At 46.2% G+C, this 19,987-nt stretch overlaps 1 protein-coding gene across 1 annotated transcript in view; it reads right to left on the reverse strand.

The window, feature by feature from the left end:
* Window positions 1–19,987, reverse strand: part of LOC120062183 (copper-transporting ATPase 1-like) — a 47,085-nt gene that overhangs the window by 19,128 nt on the left and 7,970 nt on the right. Inside the window, exons 7-17 of the mRNA XM_039011988.1 lie at window positions 18,250–18,472; window positions 10,756–10,989; window positions 10,168–10,259; window positions 9,778–9,905; window positions 7,716–7,870; window positions 7,340–7,474; window positions 6,752–6,946; window positions 6,357–6,539; window positions 5,029–5,242; window positions 3,786–3,932; window positions 824–966 (exon numbers count right to left, since the gene is read on the reverse strand). Of these exons, the coding sequence (XP_038867916.1) occupies window positions 824–966; window positions 3,786–3,932; window positions 5,029–5,242; window positions 6,357–6,539; window positions 6,752–6,946; window positions 7,340–7,474; window positions 7,716–7,870; window positions 9,778–9,905; window positions 10,168–10,259; window positions 10,756–10,989; window positions 18,250–18,472 (1,849 nt within the window). The remainder of the gene's footprint in view (window positions 1–823; window positions 967–3,785; window positions 3,933–5,028; window positions 5,243–6,356; window positions 6,540–6,751; window positions 6,947–7,339; window positions 7,475–7,715; window positions 7,871–9,777; window positions 9,906–10,167; window positions 10,260–10,755; window positions 10,990–18,249; window positions 18,473–19,987) is intronic.

Here is a 19,987-nt window from a genome sequence, read left to right on the forward strand (position 1 = left end):
ATTTACACCTTCTTGATTCCCACCTGGAGGAGAGATAGAGACAGCTAAATGACAGTTCACAAGCCACAATAAAACCACATTTACACCTTCCTGATTCCCACCTGGAGGAGACAGACAGCTAAATGACAGTTCACAAGCCACAATAAAACTACCTTTACACCTTCCTGATTCCCACCTGGAGGAGAGATAGAGACAGCTAAATGACAGTTCACAAGCCACAATCAAACCACATTTACACCTTCCTGATTCCCACCTGGAAGAGACATAGAGACAGCTAAATGACAGTTCACAACCTACAATCAAACCACATTTACACCTTCCTGATTCCCACCTGGAGGAGACAGAGAGACAGCTAAATGACAGTTCACAAGCCACAATAAAACCACATTTACACCTTCCTGATTCCCACCTGGAAGAGACAGACAGCTAAATGACAGTTCACAAGCCACAATAAAACTACCGTTACACCTTCCTGATTCCCACCTGGAGGAGACAGACAGCTAAATGACAGTTCACAAGCCACAATCAAACCACATTTACACCTTCCTGATTCCCACCTGGAGGAGACATAGAGACAGCTAAATGACAGTTCACAAGCCACAATCAAACCACATTTACACCTTCCTGATTCCCACCTGGAGGAGACATAGAGACAGCTAAATGACAGTTCACAAGCCACAATAAAACCACATTTGGGTTCTTTAGCAGATGCTCTTATCCAGAGTGACTTACAAAACAACATTCCTTTTCATCTTTAAAGAATGTCCTGGTTTATATACATACATTCATAAAAATCCCAAGCCAATCCAGTCCTATCCCCTACCTGATCAGCGATGGCCCGTGCTGTCTTGCTGTTGTCTCCAGTCATCAGAATCACCTCCAGACCCATGGCCTGCAGGGCGTGAACCGCTAAACCTGCCTCTGGCTTCACTGTGTCTGCTATGGCTATCATGGCACATAGCAGACCTACGCAGAGAGAGAGGGAGAGAGAGACAGGGAGGGGAGGGAGAGAGAGACAGGGAGGGGAGGGAGGTAGAGAGAAACAGGGAGAGAGAGAGAAAGAGAGAGACAGGAAGAGAGAGGCAGAGAGAGAGGCAGAGAGAGAGGCAGAGAGAGAGGCAGAGAGAGAGAGAGGCAGAGCGAGAGAGACAGGAAGAGCGAGAGACAGGAAGAGCGAGAGAGAGACAGGAAGAGCGAGAGAGAGACAGGAAGAGCGAGAGACAGGAAGAGCGAGAGACAGGAAGAGCGAGAGACAGGAAGAGCGAGAGACAGGAAGAGCGAGAGACAGGAAGAGCGAGAGACAGGAAGAGCGAGAGCGAGAGAGAGAGAGAGACAGGAAGAGCGAGAGAGAGAGAGACAGGAAGAGCGAGAGAGAGACAGGAAGAGCGAGAGAGAGAGAGAGGGAGAGAGAGAGAGGGAGAGGTAGGTGAGAGAGAGAGGGAGGGGGAGGTAGGTGAGAGAGAGAGGGAGGGACCGAGAGAGAGAGGGTGGTTATAGACAGATAGACAATGGTTATAGACAGAGGGGGATTATAGATTCAGCAACACAATGGATTAAATCGTTGGAAACTCCTAAGGATATGTTCCAATATCCATACCAGAACTTAAAATGAAGCAATACACTACCATTCAAAAGTTTGGGGTCACTTAGAAATGTCCTTATTATTGAAAGAAAAGCTAATTTTTTGTCAATTAAAATAACATCAAATTGATCATAAATACAGTGTAGACATTGTTAATGTTGTAAATGACTATTGTAGCTGGAAACGGCTGATTTTATATGGAATATCTACATAGGCGTAGATATCTAACTAGAATAGAAAGAGGAGTGGGAGGCCCCGGTGCACAACTGAGCAAGAGGACAAGTACTTTAGAGTGTCTAGTTTGAGAAACAGATGCCTCACAAGTCCTTAAATGGCAACTTCATTAAATAGTACCCGCAAAACATCAGTCTCAGCGTCAACAGTGAAGAGGCGACTCCGGGATGCTGGCCTTCTAGGCAGAGTTGCAAAGAAAAAGCCATATCTCAGACTGGCCAATAAAAAGAAAAGATTAAGATGGGCAAAAGAACACAGACACTGGACAGAGCAACTCTGCCTAGAAGGCCAGCTTCCCGGAGTCGCTTTTTCACTGTTGACGTTGAGACTGGTGTTTTGCGGGTACTATTTAAAGAAGCTGCCAGTTGAGGACTTGTGAGGCTCCAGATACTCAACTAGTCTAAAGAAGGCCAGTTTTATTGCTTCTTTAATCAGGACAACCATTTTCAGCTGTGCTTAGCCTTCTAAAATGATAAACAGGGATTAGCTAACACAATGTGCCATTGGAACACAGGAGTGATGGTTTCTGATAATGGGCCTCTGCACGCCTATGTAGATATTCCATAAAAAAATCTGCTGTTTCCAGCTACAATAGTCAATAACAACATTAACAATGTCTACACTGTATTTCTGATCAATTTGATGTTATTTTAAATGGACAAAAAAATGTGCTTTTTTTTCAAAAACAAGGACATTTCTAAGTGACCCCAAACTTTGAATGGTAGTGTATATTGGGCGTGTATTCTAAGTGTTATGCTAGTGTTGATTATATACTGGGTGTTATGCTAGTGTTGATAATATACTGGGCGTGTATTCTAGTGTTGATAATATACTGGGCGTGTATTCTAGTGTTGATAATATACTGGGCGTGTATTCTAGTGTTGATAATATACTGGGCGTGTATTCTAGTGTTGATAATATACTGGGCGTGTATTCTAGTGTTGATAATATACTGGGCGTGTATTCTAAGTGTTATGCTAGTGTTGATAATATACTGGGCGTGTATTCTAGTGTTGATAATATACTGGGCGTGTATTCTAGTGTTGATAATATACTGGGCGTGTATTTTAGTGTTGATAATATACTGGGCGTGTATTCTAGTGTTGATAATATACTGGGCGTGTATTCTAGTGTTGATAATATACTGGGCGTGTATTCTAGTGTTGATAATATATTGGGCGTGTATTCTAGTGTTGATAATATATTGGGCGTGTATTCTAGTGTTGATAATATATTGGGCGTGTATTCTAGTGTTGATAATATATTGGGCGTGTATTCTAGTGTTGATAATATACTGGGCGTGTATTCTAGTGTTGATAATATACTGGGCGTGTATTCTAGTGTTGATAATATACTGGGCGTGTATTCTAGTGTTATGCTAGTGTTGATAATATACTGGGCGTGTATTCTAAGTGTTATTCTAGTGTTGATAATATACTGGGCGTGTATTCTAAGTGTTATGCTAGTGTTGATAATATACTGGGCGTGTATTCTAGTGTTGATAATATATTGGGCGTGTATTCTAGTGTTGATAATATACTGGGCGTGTATTCTAGTGTTGATAATATATTGGGCGTGTATTCTAGTGTTGATAATATACTGGGCGTGTATTCTAAGTGTTATGCTAGTGTTGATAATATACTGGGCGTATATTCTAAGTGTTGTTCTAGTGTTGATAATATATTGGGCGTGTATTCTAGTGTTGATAATATACTGGGCGTGTATTCTAAGTGTTATGCTAGTGTTGATAATATACTGGGCATGTATTCTAGTGTTGATAATATACTGGGCGTGTATTCTAGTATTGATAATATTAGAAGTCTACTAGACGGTACTCAAAGCTATTATAATTTTTCTAATACCCATCCAAACTTTGTAGATGTATTAGTGCCTAGGGGTCAAGGACAATAGAAAATAGGGAGCCACTGTCGTACTTAATGTGCGTCCTACACACACACACACAACTCACTGTCGACAGCCACCAGTACAGCAGTGCGTCCCCTGCGTTCATGTTCAGTCATGGTCTCGTCTATATCAGGTCTGATCTCTAGTCCGTTCCTCCTCATCCACTCCCTGTTCCCTATCAACACCGCGTAGGACGCTGTCTGCACCAGGGCTATAGAGGAACACACAGAGAGGTTACTGGTTCCCTATCAACACCACGTAGGATGCTGTCTGCACCAGGGCTATAGAGGAACACACAGAGAGGTTACTGGTTCTCTATCAACACTACGTAGGATGCTGTCTGCACCAGGGCTATAGAGGAACACTCAGAGAGGTTACTGGTTCCCTATCAACACCACGTAGGATGCTGTCTGCACCAGGGCTATAGAGGAACACACAGAGAGGTTACTGGTTCCCTATCAACACCACGTAGGATGCTGTCTGCACCAGGGCTATAGAGGAACACACAGAGAGGTTACTGGTTCCCTATCAACACTACGTAGGATGCTGTCTGCACCAGGGCTATAGAGGAACACACAGAGAGGTTACTGGTTCCCTATCAACACCACGTAGGATGCTGTCTGCACCAGGGCTATAGAGGAACACACAGAGAGGTTACTGGTTCCCTATCAACACTACGTAGGATGCTGTCTGCACCAGGGCTATAGAGGAACACACAGAGAGGTTACTGGTTCTCTATCAACACCACGTAGGATGCTGTCTGCACCAGGGCTATAGAGGAACACACAGAGAGGTTACTGGTTCCCTATCAACACCACGTAGGATGCTGTCTGCACCAGGGCTATAGAGGAACACACAGAGAGGTTACTGGTTCTCTATCAACACCACGTAGGATGCTGTCTGCACCAGGGCTATAGAGGAACACACAGAGAGGTTACTGGTTCTCTATCAACACCACGTAGGATGCTGTCTGCACCAGGGCTATAGAGGAACACACAGAGAGGTTACTGGTTCTCTATCAACACCACGTAGGATGCTGTCTGCACCAGGGCTATAGAGGAACACACAGAGAGGTTACTGGTTCCCTATCAACACCACGTAGGATGCTGTCTGCACCAGGGCTATAGAAGAACAGAAAGGGGAATAGGGGTTAGACTAGAATGTAGGCAGAATGTATAGTATGCATTTCATCAATGCAGTAGAAACACAGGGGAATCTTAAGGCCTTATGTTGAATAATAACTGACAATAAGGGGTAACTCAGGGTTGTGTACTTATTCCACTTAGACTACATATCCCAGTACGTACGGAGAGGCGGCGCGTCCATGATGAGGGGGTGTGATCCTGGCCTGGTTCTGTAGTCACTGATCTGGACCAGAATACTGTTTCCCTGGTTGTTGTCTTCACCGTCCTCCTGATGTTGTCTCAGCAGGGTCTCTGTGTTACTGACCTGGCATCGTATACCACAGCCTGGTACAGACTGGAACTCAGCACACACACCAAGGGACTCTGTACCCAGCTCCTAATACAGAGACACAGAGACAGATTAGTACACTTTATCTGGACCCACAATGACCGATAGGACCCAAATATTTTGGAGGTCTTCCAGACACTTGGAATGATCAACTCACGACAACTCACAACCAGTCTCCTACCTGTCAGGTGTTGGACTGAGGTTCAGGTGGACTCACCTGTTTGGAGTACTTGGTGATGGAATCAGACTCACCTGTTTGCAGTACTTGGTGATGGAATCAGACTCACCTGTTTGCAGTACTTGGTGATGGAATCAGACTCACCTGTTTGCAGTACTTGGTGATGGAATCAGACTGATCAGTTTGCAGTACTTGGTGACGGAATCAGACTCACCTGTTTGCAGTACTTGGTGATGGAATCAGACTCACCTGTTTGGAGTACTTGGTGATGGAATCAGACTCACCTGTTTGGAGTACTTGGTGATGGAATCAGACTCACCTGTTTGCAGTACTTGGTGATGGAATCAGACTCACCTGTTTACAGTACTTGGTGATGGCATCAGACTCACCTATTTACAGTACTTGGTGATGGAATCAGACTCACCTGTTTGCAGTACTTGGTGATGGAACCAGACCCACCTGTTTACAGTACTTGGTGATGGAATCAGACTCACCTGTTTACAGTACTTGGTGATGGCATCAGACCCACCTGTTTGCAGTACTTGGTGATGGAATCAGACTCACCTGTTTACAGTACTTGGTGATGGCATCAGACCCACCTGTTTGCAGTACTTGGTGATGGAATCAGACTCACCTGTTTACAGTACTTGGTGATGGAATCAGACTCACCTGTTTACAGTACTTGGTGATGGCATCAGACCCACCTGTTTGCAGTACTTGGTGATGGAATCAGACTCACCTGTTTACAGTACTTGGTGATGGAACCAGACCCACCTGTTTACAGTACTTGGTGATGGCATCAGACCCACCTGTTTACAGTACTTGGTAACAGAATCAGACCCACCTGTTTACAGTACTTGGTGATGGAATCAGACTCACCTGTTTACAGTACTTGGTGATGGAACCAGACCCACCTGTTTACAGTACTTGGTGATGGCATCAGACCCACCTGTTTACAGTACTTGGTAACAGAATCAGACCCACCTGTTTACAGTACTTGGTGATGGCAGCTCCCAGCGGGTGTTCACTGTTGTTCTCTGCGGTCCCTACGATGGCCAGCAGACGGGAGCGAGGCATCCTGTTCCCCTCCACTACAATCTTCACCTGGATGACTTTAGGAGCTCCGTAGGTGATGGTACCCGTCTTATCAAACACCACTGTCTGGATCTGGAAAATACACCGTTTTTTTGTAACAAGGTAGGAATAAGGGAAGTATTTACAACCATACACTCAGATGATTTACAACCATACACTCAGTTAATCAGATTCTGATTACAAACATGAGGCACAACTATCAAACCTAACTAATGATTTTTACTATCAATATGATATTATTAGTGATCGACTATGGTCTGATTGGTAGTATCTTCCCCCCTCACCTTGCGTGCCATCTCTAGTGGTTCCCCACCCTTGATGAGGATACCGTTCTGAGCGCCCACCCCCGTGCCCACCATCACAGCTGTCGGGGTTGCCAGGCCCAGAGAACAGGGGCAGGCGATACACAGCACTGTGATGGAGACCTGGAAGGCAAACCTGATCACAGCTTCTGCCTTTGAGATGCTCTTATCATTGCCCTGTAGAGGGAGACAGAGAGACAGTGAAACAGTCTCGGTTACATTTCAATAGTCTAATGTTGATTTCCTCTCCTTGCTTCCTTCCTTTGATCAGCCTCAACTGTTTAAACAGGAAGACAGCTGACAGCAGATTCCCCTCTAGGCCTTTCCCATACTGCGCTCACGAAGAGGAGACAGGATTTAAATTAACATGATGTAAATACCTGATTTAAGTGGAATGATTTAGCGAAATACACCCTCTGTAAAGACTTATAGATATCTGTATAGTAAAGGTTTTACACAGATATCTGTATAGTAAAGGTTTTACACAGATATCAGTATAGAAAAGGTTTTACATAGATATCTGTATAGTAAAGGTTTTACACAGATATCAGTATAGTACATGTTACTCACAGGGAAGTGTTTCTCCACCAGTGGAAAGTCAACAAAGCCAATGAGGATCCAGGCGAACAGAGTGAGGAGAGAGACCCCAACGATGAACGGGACAAAGTAACCACTGATCTTATCTGCAAACTGCTGTATGGGAGCCTGCAGCGGAGAGGTCAGAGGTCGAATGTTAAAGCACAGGTCAGAGGTCACAGAGGTAAAGCTCTTCCAGCTCAGAACCAGTTAAAATTGTATTCTGAGGAGAATCCTCTATCATGTGTTGCCCAGGATCAGTTCTGTAAACAGCACATATTGACAAACACCTACATATCTTATCCAACGAAAACTCCAGGAAACAGAAGATAATTTACACAAATGAGCATATTACCACCACCACCCTCACCTTAGATGTCTGAGCCTCCTCCAGTAGTTTAACTATCTGAGACAGGCTTGTGTCCAGGCCTACGTGTGTAGCACTGACGAGCAGAGAGCCGTTCTGGTTGATAGAGCCAGCTATCACTGAGCTGCCTGGCTTCTTAGTCACTGGCATGGCCTCACCTGAGACAAAACACGTCAGAGACGAGACATTAGCCACGAACACAAAACACGTCAGAGACGAGACATTAGCCAGGAACACAAAACACGTCAGAGACGAGACATTAGCCAGGAACACAAAACACGTCAGAGATGAGACATTAGCCAGGAACACAAAACACGTCAGAGACGAGACATTAGCCAGGAACACAAAACACGTAAGAGACGAGACATTAGCCAGAAACACAAAACACGTAAGAGACGAGACATTAGCCAGAAACACAAAACACGTCAGAGACGAGACATTAGCCACGAACACAAAACACGTCAGAGACGAGACATTAGCCAGGAACACAAAACACGTCAGAGATGAGACATTAGCCAGGAACACAAAACACGTCAGAGACGAGACATTAGCCAGCAACACAAAACACGTCAGAGACGAGACATTAGCCACGAACACAAAACACGTCAGAGATGAGACATTAGCCACGAACACAAAACACGTCAGAGACGAGACATTAGCCAGGAACACAAAACACGTCAGAGACGAGACATTAGCCAGGAACACAAAACACGTCAGAGACGAGACATTAGCCAGGAACACAAAACACGTCAGAGACGAGACATTAGCCAGGAACACAAAACACGTCAGAGATGAGACATTAGCCAGGAATACAAAACACGTCAGAGATGAGACATTAGCCAGGAACACAAAACACGTCAGAGACGAGACATTAGCCAGGAACACAAAACACGTCAGAGACGAGACATTAGCCAGGAACACAAAACACGTCAGAGACGAGACATTAGCCAGGAACACAAAACACGTCAGAGACGAGACATTAGCCACGAACACAAAACACGTCAGAGACGAGACATTAGCCACGAACACAAAACACGTCAGAGACGAGACATTAGCCAGAAACACAAAACACAGAGACGAGACATTAGCCAGAAACACAAAACACGTCAGAGACGAGACATTAGCCAGAAACACAAAACACGTCAGATGAGACATTAGCCAGGAACACAAAACACGTCAGAGACGAGACATTAGCCAGAAACACAAAACACGTCAGAGACGAGACATTAGCCAGAAACACAAAACGCGTCAGAGACGAGACATTAGCCAGGAACACAAAACACGTCAGAGACGAGACATTAGCCAGAAACACAAAACACGTCAGAGACGAGACATTAGCCAGGAACACAAAACACGTCAGAGACGAGACATTAGCCAGAAACACAAAACACGTCAGAGACGAGACATTAGCCAGAAACACAAAACACGTCAGACGAGACATTAGCCAGAAACACAAAACACGTCAGAGACGAGACATTAGCCAGAAACACAAAACGCGTCAGAGACGAGACATTAGCCAGGAACACAAAACACGTCAGAGACGAGACATTAGCCAGAAACACAAAACACGTCAGAGACGAGACATTAGCCAGGAACACAAAACACGTCAGAGATGAGACATTAGCCAGAAACACAAAACACGTCAGAGACGAGACATTAGCCAGGAACACAAAACACGTCAGAGATGAGACATTAGCCAGAAACACAAAACACGTCAGAGACGAGACATTAGCCAGAAACACAAAACACGTCAGAGACGAGACATTAGCCAGGAACACAAAACACGTCAGAGACGAGACATTAGCCAGGAACACGAAACACGTCAGAGATGAGACATTAGCCAGGAACACAAAACACGTCAGAGACGAGACATTAGCCAGGAACACAAAACACGTCAGAGACGAGACATTAGCCACGAACACAACATAAATAATACAGTTTCACAGAGAAATAGTAACCGTGCATGAAGAAACAGTCATTTCAAAGTATTGTTAAGGAAATGAGGAAAGGAAGCTTCAGAAGCATCTTCTCCAGTATCGTCAGTTGATCCTCCACTGTAACCCACCTGTGATGAGAGACTCATCAGCCATGCTGTGTCCCTCGATGACCCTCCCATCTACGGGGAACTTCCCTCCAGGCACCACCCTGACCACGTCTCCTCTCTGGACCAGCTCAACATCTAGCTGCTCCTCACTGACATGGACAGAGAGATCCGCATGTAGTCGGATTTATAATACACTGGTTATATGCCATATCCAAGTCTCAAAGGGTTTGCTGTTCAATGTCAGCCTGGGGTGCGTTCTGATTAAACAAAAACACTTGAAATAGTAACAAATATCTACAACTTGCCTTATCCAATTCCTAATCTCAGGGCCAGAAACTGTCTTGTTTAAGAGCAGAAACACCCAGGCTATTCAATTCCAGGTCTAGAAACAGGAGATCTTCAGTGAAGTACCTGAGTACAGACATGTCCGTGTTGAGAGTGACCACTGTGGCCTCGCTGGCCTGGAGGGACATCAGCTTGGACAGAGCTTCTGACGTCTTACTCTGGAGGAGAGAGACAGAGCAGGCTGCAATAGCTATATTAAAGAAAACTTTAGCTATGACACAGACGGATAACTTAGCATTAAAGAGACGTACTCTAGCTACAGAACTAACACCATGCTTTATAGCTACAACTGTATGTTACTATAAAGACGTAGAAGCATATCTTCTAGAAGATATATAGGTCCAATACAACTGTATGTTACTATAAAGACGTAGAAGCATATCTTCTAGAAGATATATAGGTCCAATACAACTGTATGTTACTATAAAGACGTAGAAGCAAATCTTCTAGAAGATATATAGGTCCAGTACAACTGTTATGTTACTATAAAGACATAGAAGCATATCTTCTAGAAGATATATAGGTCCAATACAACTGTATGTTACTATAAAGACATAGAAGCAAATCTTCTAGAAGATATAGAGATCCAATACAACTGTATGTTACTATAAAGACGTAGAAGCATATCTTCTAGAAGATATAGAGGTCCAGTACCTTGGCGATCTGCTCCAGCCAGCGCCCGAGTGAGATGAAGACAAAGAGCAGGGGGGGCGTGTCAAAGAAGGTGATGGGGTTGACCTTTGCCCCCTCTATCATGGCGACCATGAGGATGACCACGGAGTAGGTGAAGGCTACGGAGGTGGCCAGCATGATGAGCACGTCCATGTTGGTTGTTTTGTGTTTCAGGGCCTTGTAGGCATGGGTGTAGAAGTAGCGCCCGCCATAAAACTAATGAGAGGAATGTTAGAGCAGGAAAAATATTAATTTCAGGTTTGATTTGAAAATGGCTTCCACACATGGGTCACAAATGGTGATAATTATCTAAGTAAGTATTGTGTTACTTGAAAGATGGGTGTTGTTTTAAAAATCAGGCTTATTTAGTCTGATGTGACCTATTCTATTCAACAGAATCTTGTTGTTCTACATAATATATTTCTATCTGAATGTTCTATAACCTTGCACTCTTTTGAATACGGCCCTAGTGACTGCTTTCTCCCTCCCTCTCGCTCAGTCGATATGTCTCTCCCTCCCTCCCTGTTAATCGATATGTCTCTCCCTCTCTCTTTGAATACGGCCCTAGTGACTGCTTTCTCCCTCCCTCCCTCTCTCCCTCCCTCTCACTCAGTCGATATGTCTCTCCCTCTCTCTTTGAATACGGCCCTAGTGACTGCTTCTCCCTCCCTCTCGCTCAGTCGATATGTCTCTCCCTCCCTCCCTGTTAATCGATATGTCTCTCCCTCTCTCTTTGAATACGGCCCTAGTGACTGCTTTCTCCCTCCCTCCCTCTCTCCCTCCCTCTCACTCAGTCGATATGTCTCTCCCTCTCTCTTTGAATACGGCCCTAGTGACTGCTTTCTCCCTCAGTCGATATGTCTCTCCCTCCCTCCCTGTTAGTCGATATGTCTCTCCCTCTCTCTTTGAATACGGCCCTAGTGACTGCTTTCTCTCTCCCTCTCCATATGTCCCTCCCCCCGTCTATATGTCTCTCCCTCCCTGTCAGTCGATATGTCTCCCTCTCTCCCTCCCTCTCACTCAGTCGATATGTCTCTCCCTCCCTGTCAGTCGATATGTCTCTCCCTCCCTCCCTCTCACTCAGTCGATATGTCTCTCCCTCCCTGTCAGTCGATATGTCTCTCCCTCCCTCCCTCTCTCTGTCGATATGTCTCTCCCTCCCTGTCAGTCGATATGTCTCTCCCTCCCTCCCTCTCTCTCAGTCGATATGTCTCTCTCTCCCTGTCTATATGTCTCTCCCTCCCTGTCAGTCGATGTGTCTCTCTCTCCCTCCCTCTCTCCCCCCCTCTCACTCAGTCGATATGTCTCTCCCTCCCTGTCAGTCGATATGTCTCTCCCTCCCTCCCTGTCTCTCAGTTGATATGTCTCTCTCTCCCTGTCTATATGTCTCTCCCTCCCTGTCAGTCGATATGTCTCTCTCTCCCTCCCTCTCTCCCCCCCTCTCACTCAGTCGATATGTCTCTCCCTCCCTCCCTGTCAGTCGATATGTCTCTCCCTCCCTCTCTCTGTCGATATGTCTCTCCCTCCCTCCCTCTCTCTCAGTTGATATGTCTCTCTCTCCGTCTATATGTCTCTCCCTCCCTGTCAGTCGATATGTCTCTCTCTCCCTCCCTCTCTCCCCCCCTCTCACTCAGTCGATATGTCTCTCCCTCCCTCCCTGTCAGTCGATATGTCTCTCTCTACCTCCCTCTCTCTCAGTCGATATGTCTCTCCCTCCCTGTCAGTCGATATGTCTCTCCCTCCCTCCGTCGATATGTCTCTCCCTCCCTGTCAGTCGATATGTCTCTCTCTCCCTCCCTGTCAGTCGATATGTCTCTCTCTCCCTCCCTCCCTGTCAGTCGATATGTCTCTCTCTCCCTCCCTCCCTGTCAGTCGATATGTCTCTCCCTCCCTCCCTCCCTGTCAGTCGATATGTCTCTCCCTTCCTCCCTCCCTGTCAGTCGATATGTCTCTCCCTTCCTCCCTCCCTGTCAGTCGATATGTCTCTCCCTCCCTCCCTCCCACTCAGTCGATATGTCTCTCCCTCCCTGTCAGTCGATATCTCTCTCTCTCCCTCCCTCTCTTTTAACTAGGGAAAATGTGTCACTTCTCTTGCAACAGAGTCAGGGTATATGCAGCAGTTTGGGCCGCCTGGCTCGTTGCGAACTAATTTGCCAGAATTTTACGTAATTATGACTTAACATTGAAGGTTGTGCAATGTAACAGGAATATTTAGACTTATGGATGCCACCCGTTAGATAAAATACGGAACGGTTCAGTATTTCACTGAAAGAATAAACGTTTTGTTTTCGAGATGATAGTTTCCGGATTCGACCATATTAATGACCTAAGGCTCGTATTTCTGTGTGTTATTATGTTATAATTAAGTCTATGATTTGATAGAGCAATCTGACTGAGCGATGGTAGGCACCAGCAGGCTCGTAAGCATTCATTCAAACAGCACTTTCGTGTGTTTTGCCAGCAGCTCTTCGCAATGCTTCAAGCATTAGGCTGGTGTTACTGATGTGAAATGGCTAGCTAGTTAGCGGGGTGCGCGCTAATAGCATTTCAAACGTCACTCGCTCTGAGACTTGGAGTAGTTGTTCCCCTTGCTCTGCATGGGTAACGCTGCTTCGAGGGTGGCTGTTGTCAATGTGTTCCTGGTTCGAGCCCAGGTAGGAGCGAGGAGGGACGGAAGCTATACTGTTACACTGGCAATACTAAAGTGCCTATAAGAACATCCAATAGTCAAAGGTATATGAAATACACATCGTATAGAGAGAAATAGTCCTATAATTCCTATAATAACTAGAACCTAAAACTTCTTACTTGGGAATATTGAAGACTCATGTTAAAAGGAACCACCAGCTTTCATATGTTCTCATGTTCTGAGCAAGGAACTTAAACGTTAGCTTTCTTACATGGCACATATTGCACTTTTACTTTCTTCTCCAACACTTTGTTTTTGCATTATTTAAACCAAATTGAACATGTTTCATTATTTATTTGAGGCTAAATTGATTTTATTGATGTATTATATTAAGTTAAAATAAGTGTTCATTCAGTATTGTTGTAATTGTCATTATTACAAATACTTTATTTTTATTAAATCGGCCGATTAATCGGTATCGGCTTTTTTTGGACCCCCAATAATCGGTATCGGCGTTGAAAAATCATAAACGGTCGACCTCTAGTAAGAATGCTGTTCATTGACTCTAGCTCAGCATTCAACACCATAGTACCCTCCAAGCTCATCATCAAGCTGGAGGCCCTGGGTCTCAACCCCGCTCTGTGCAACTGGGTCCTGGACTTTCTGACGGGCCGCCCCCAGGTGGTGGAGGCAGGAAACAACATCTCCATTCAGCTGATCCTCAACACTGGGGTGTGTACTCAGCCCTCTCTTGTACTCCCTGTTCATCCATGACTGCGTGGCCATGCACGCCTCCAACTGAATCATCAAGTTTGCAGACAACACAACAGTAGTGGGCCTGATTACCAACAATGGCGAGACAGCCTACAGGGAGGAGGTGACGGCACTCGGAGTATGGTGTCAGGAAAATAACCTCTCACTCAACGTCAACAAAACAAAGGAGATGATCATGGACTTCAGGAAACAGCAGAGGGAGCACCCCCCTATCCACATCGAAGGGACAGCAGTGGAGAAGGTGGAAGGTTAAGTTCCTGGTCGTACACATCACGGACAAACTGAAATGGTCCACACATACAGACAGTGTGGTGAAGAAAGCGCAACAGTGCCTCTTCAACCTCAGAGGAGGCTGAAGACATTTGGCTTGTTACCCAAAACCTTGACACACTTTTACAGATGCACAATCGAGAGCATCCTGTCGGGCTGTATCACCGCCTGGTACGGCAACTGCACCGCCCTCAACCGCAAGGCTCTCCAGAGGGTAGTGAGGTCTGCACAACGCATCACCGGGGGCAAACTACCTGCCCTCCAGGACACCTACACCACCCGATGTCACAGGAAGGCCATAAAGATCATCAAGGACAACAACCACCCGAGCCACTGCCTGTTCACCCCGCTATCATCCAGAAGGCGAGGTCAGTACAGGTGCATCAAAGCAGGGACTGAGAGACTGAAAAACAGCTTCTATCTCAAGGCCGTCAGACTGTTAAACAGCCATCACTAACATTGAGTGGCTGCTGCCAACATACTGACTCAAATCTCTAGCCACTTTAATAATTAAAAATTGGATGTAATAAATGTATCACTTGTCACTTTAAACAATGCCACTTTAATAATGTTTACATATCTTACGTTACTCATCACGTGTATATACTATATTTTATACCATGTCTTGTCTATGCCGCTCGGCCATCGCTCATCCATATACTTACTGTTGAAGTCGGAAGTTTACATAAACTAGTTTTAATGACTCCAACCTAAGTGTTTCAACAATTCCACACATTTCTTGTGAACAAACCATAGTTTTGGCACGTCAGTTAGGACATCTACTTTGTGCATGACACAAGTCATTTTTCCAACAATTGTTTACAGACAGATTATTTCACTGTATCACAAATCCAGTGGGTCAGAAGTTTACATACACTAAGTTGACTGTGCCTTTAAACAGCTTGGAAAAATACAGAAAATGATGTCATGGCTTTAGAAGCTTCTGATAGGCTAATTGACATAATTTGAGTCAATTGTAGTCAAGTCAACTGCACGTGGAGACACAACAGTGGTAGGCCTGATCACCGACAAGACAGCCTATAGGGAGGTGGTCAGAGACCAGGCCGGGTGGTGCCAGAATAACAACCTGTCCCTCAACGTATCCAAGACTAAGGACATGATTGTGGACTACAGGAAAAGGAGGACCGAGCACGCCCCCATTCTCATTGACGGGGCTGTAGGGGAGCAGGCTGAGAGCTTCAAGTTCCTTGGTGTCCACATCACCAACAAACTAGAATGGTCCAAACACACCAAGACAGTCGTGAAGAGGGCATGATTTGGCATGGGTCCTGAGATCCTCAAAAGGTTCTACAGCCGCAACATCGAGAGCATCCTGACTGGTTACATCACTGCCTGGTACGGCAATTGCTCGGCCTCTGACCGCAAGGCACTACAGAGGGTAGTGCGTACGGCCCAGGACATCACTGGGGCTAAGCTGCCTGCCATCCAGGACCTCTATACCAGGCGGTGTCAGAGGAAGGCCCTAAAAATTATCAAGGACCCCAGCCACCCCAGTCATAGACTGTTCTCTCTACTACCGCATGGCAAGCAGTACCGGAGTGCCAAGTCTAGGACAAAAAGGCTTCTCAACAGTTTTTACCCCCAAGCCATAAGACTCCTGATTGGTTACCCGGACTATTTGCATTGTGTGTTCATCATATATGCATAGTCACTTTAACCATATCTACATGTACATACTACCTCAATCAGCCTGACTAACTGGTGTCTGTATGTAGCCTCGCTACTTTTATAGCCTCGCTACTGTATATAGCCTAGCTACTGTTATTTTTCACTGTCTTTTATACTGTTGTTTTTAATTCTTTACTTACCCATTGTTCACCTAATACCTTTGTTGCACTATTGGTTAGAGCCTGTAAGTAAGCATTTCACTGTAAGGTCTACACCTGTTGTATTCGGCGCACGTGACAAATAAACTTTGATTTGATTAGATTTTTGGAGAAATGTCCTCTGGTCTGATGAAACAAAAATAGAACTGTTTGGCCATAATGACCATCGTAATGTTTGAAGGAAAACGGGGGAGGCTTGCAAGCCGAAGAACACCATCCCAACCGTGAAGCACGGGGGTGGCAGCATCATGTTGTGGGGGTGCTTTGCTGCAGGAGGGACTGGTGCACTTCACAAAATAGATGGCATCATGATGGAAAATGATGTGGATATATTGAAGCAACATCTCAAGACATCAGTCAGGAAGTTAAAGCTTGGTCGCAAATGGGTCTTCCAAATGGACAATGAAACCAAGCATACTTCTAAAGTTGTGGCAAAATGGCTTAAGGACAACAATGTCAAGGTATTGGAGTGGCCATCACAAAGCCCTGACCTCAATCCTATAGAACATTTGTGGGCAGAACTGAAGAAGTGTGTGCGAGCAAGGAGGCCTACAAACCTGACTCAGTTACACCAGCTCTGTCAGGAGGAATGGGCCAAAATTCACCCAACTTATTGTGGGAAGCTTGTGGAAGGCTATACGACACGTTTGACCCAAGTTAAAAAATTTAACGGCAACGCTACCAAATACTAATTGAGTGTATGTTACCTTCTGACCCACTGGGAATGTGATGAAATAGTCCGATTAATTGGTATCGGCTTTTTTTGGTCCTCCAATTATCGGTTATCGGCCGACCTCTAGTTGGAACGTTGCTGCAGGGACTTGCCTCCATTCAGCTACAAGAGCATTAGTGAGGTCAGGCACTGATGTTGGGCGATTAGGCCTGGCTCGCAGTCGGCATTCCAATTCATCCCAAAAGTGTTCGACGGGGTTGAGGTCAGGGCTCCTTGCAGGCCAGTCAAGTGTTTCCACAATGATCTCGACAAACCATTTCTGTATGGACCTCGCTTTGTGCTCAGGGTCATTGTCATGCTGAAACAGGAAGGGCCTTCCCCAAACTGTTGCCATAAATTTGGAAGCACAGAAACATCTAGAATGTAATTGTATGCTGTAGCGTTAAGATTTCCCTTCACTGGATCTAAGGGGTCTAGCTCAAACCACGAAAAACAGCCACAGACAATTATATCTCCTCCACCAAACTTTACTGTCGACACTATGCATTGGGGCAGGTAGCGTTCTCCTGGCATCAGCCAAACCCAGATTCATTCGTCGGACTGCCAGATGGTGAAGCGTGATTCATCACTCCAAAGAACACGTTTCCACTGCTCCAGAGTCCAATAGCGGCGAGCTTTACACCACTGCAGCCGACGTTGGCATTGCACATGGTGATCTTAAGCTTGTGTGCGGCTGCTCGGCCATGGAAACCCATTTCATGAAGCTCCCAACGAACAGTTCTTGTGCTGACGTTGCTTCCAGAGGCAGTTTGGAACTCGGTAGTGAGTGTTGTAACCGAGGACAGACGATTTTTACGTGCTACAGCACTTGTTGGTCCCGTTCTGTGAGATTCTGTGGCCTACCACTTCGCGGCTGAGCCATTGTTGCCCCTAGATGTTTCCACTTCACAATAACAGCACTTACAGTTGACCGGGGCAGCTCTAACAGGGCATACATTTGACGAACTGACTTGTTGGAAAGGTGGCATCCTATGACGGTGCCACATTGAAAGTCACTGAGCTCTTCAGTAAGGCCATTCTACTGCCAATGTTTGTCTATGGAGATTGCATGGCTGTGTGCTCGATTTTATACACCTGTCAGCAATGGGTGTGGATGAAATCGCCGAATCCACTAATTTGAAGGGGTGTCCACTTACTTTTGTATATACAGTATAGTGTTTCTCTCCCTCTACATCGCCTTCCCTCTGTCTATTTCTCTCTCCCTCTCTGTCTTTCTCTCCTACCTGTACAGGGACACAGAAGATGAATGAGATCAGGTTCATGATGGAGAGGCCTGGGAGCCACTGTCTTTCCAGGAACATGGTGGAGTGGTAGTGTTCCCGGTCCTGTGCGGTGGCGTTGTGCTGGTGAGACGTGCTGATCTGGTGGTCTACTATGATCATGTAGATCATCATCCCCATGACTGGGACGCAGAAGATCAGGCTGACCAGGAACGACTTCCTCCATCTGGGAGAAGAGAGAGAGAGGAGGTGGTACGGACATGGAGGCAGACGAGTAACAGAAGAACAGACTGACCAGGAACGACTTCCTCCATCTGGGAGGAGAGAGAGAGAGGAGGTGGTACGGACATGGAGACAGACGAGTAACAGAAGATCAGACTGACCAGGAACGACTTCCTCCATCTGGGAGGAGAGAGAGAGAGAGGAGGTGGTACGGACATGGAGACAGACGAGTAACAGAAGATCAGGCTGACCAGGAACGACTTCCTCCATCTAGGAGGAGAGAGAGAGAGGAGGTGGTACGGACATGGAGGCAGACGAGTAACAGAAGAACAGGCTGACCAGGAACGACTTCCTCCATCTGGGAGGAGAGAGAGAGAGGAGGTGGTACGGACATGGAGACAGACGAGTAACAGAAGATCAGGCTGACCAGGAACGACTTCCTCCATCTGGGAGAAGAGAGAGAGAGGAGGTGGTACGGACATGGAGACAGACGAGTAACAGAAGATCAGGCTGACCAGGAACGACTTCCTCCATCTGGGAGGAGAGAGAGAGAGGAGGTGGTACGGACATGGAGGCAGACGAGTAACAGAAGATCAGGCTGACCAGGAACGACTTCCTCCATCTGGGAGGAGAGAGAGAGAGGAGGTGGTACGGACATGGAGACAGACGAGTAACAGAAGAACAGACTGACCAGGAACGACTTCCTCCATCTGGGAGAAGAGAGAGAGAGGAGGTGGTACGGACGAGTAACAGAAGATCAGGCTGACCAGGAACGACTTCCTCCATCTAGGAGGAGAGAGAGAGAGGAGGTGGTACGGACATGGAGGCAGACGAGTAACAGAAGAACAGACTGACCAGGAACGACTTCCTCCATCTAGGAGAAGAGAGAGAGAGAGGAGGTGGTACGGACATGGAGACAGACGAGTAACAGAAGAACAGACTGACCAGGAACGACTTCCTCCATCTGGGAGGAGAGAGAGAGAGAGGAGGTGGTACGGACATGGAGACAGACGAGTAACAGAAGAACAGACTGACCAGGAACGACTTCCTCCATCTAGGAGAAGAGAGAGAGAGAGGAGGTGGTACGGACATGGAGACAGACGAGTAACAGAAGAACAGGCTGACCAGGAACGACTTCCTCCATCTAGGAGGAGAGAGAGAGAGGAGGTGGTACGGACATGGAGGCAGACGAGTAACAGAAGATCAGGCTGACCAGGAACGACTTCCTCCATCTAGGAGAAGAGAGAGAGAGAGAGAGGAGGTGGTACGGACATGGAGGCAGACGAGTAACAGAAGAACAGACTGACCAGGAACGACTTCCTCCATCTGGGAGGAGAGAGAGAGAGGAGGTGGTACGGACATGGAGACAGACGAGTAACAGAAGAACAGACTGACCAGGAACGACTTCCTCCATCTGGGAGGAGAGAGAGAGAGGAGGTGGTACGGACATGGAGACAGACGAGTAACAGAAGATCAGGCTGACCAGGAACGACTTCCTCCATCTAGGAGGAGAGAGAGA

The sequence above is a fragment of the Salvelinus namaycush genome, chromosome 17 (genome assembly GCF_016432855.1).
Source record: "Salvelinus namaycush isolate Seneca chromosome 17, SaNama_1.0, whole genome shotgun sequence".
In the NCBI taxonomy this organism is placed as follows: domain Eukaryota; kingdom Metazoa; phylum Chordata; class Actinopteri; order Salmoniformes; family Salmonidae; genus Salvelinus; species Salvelinus namaycush.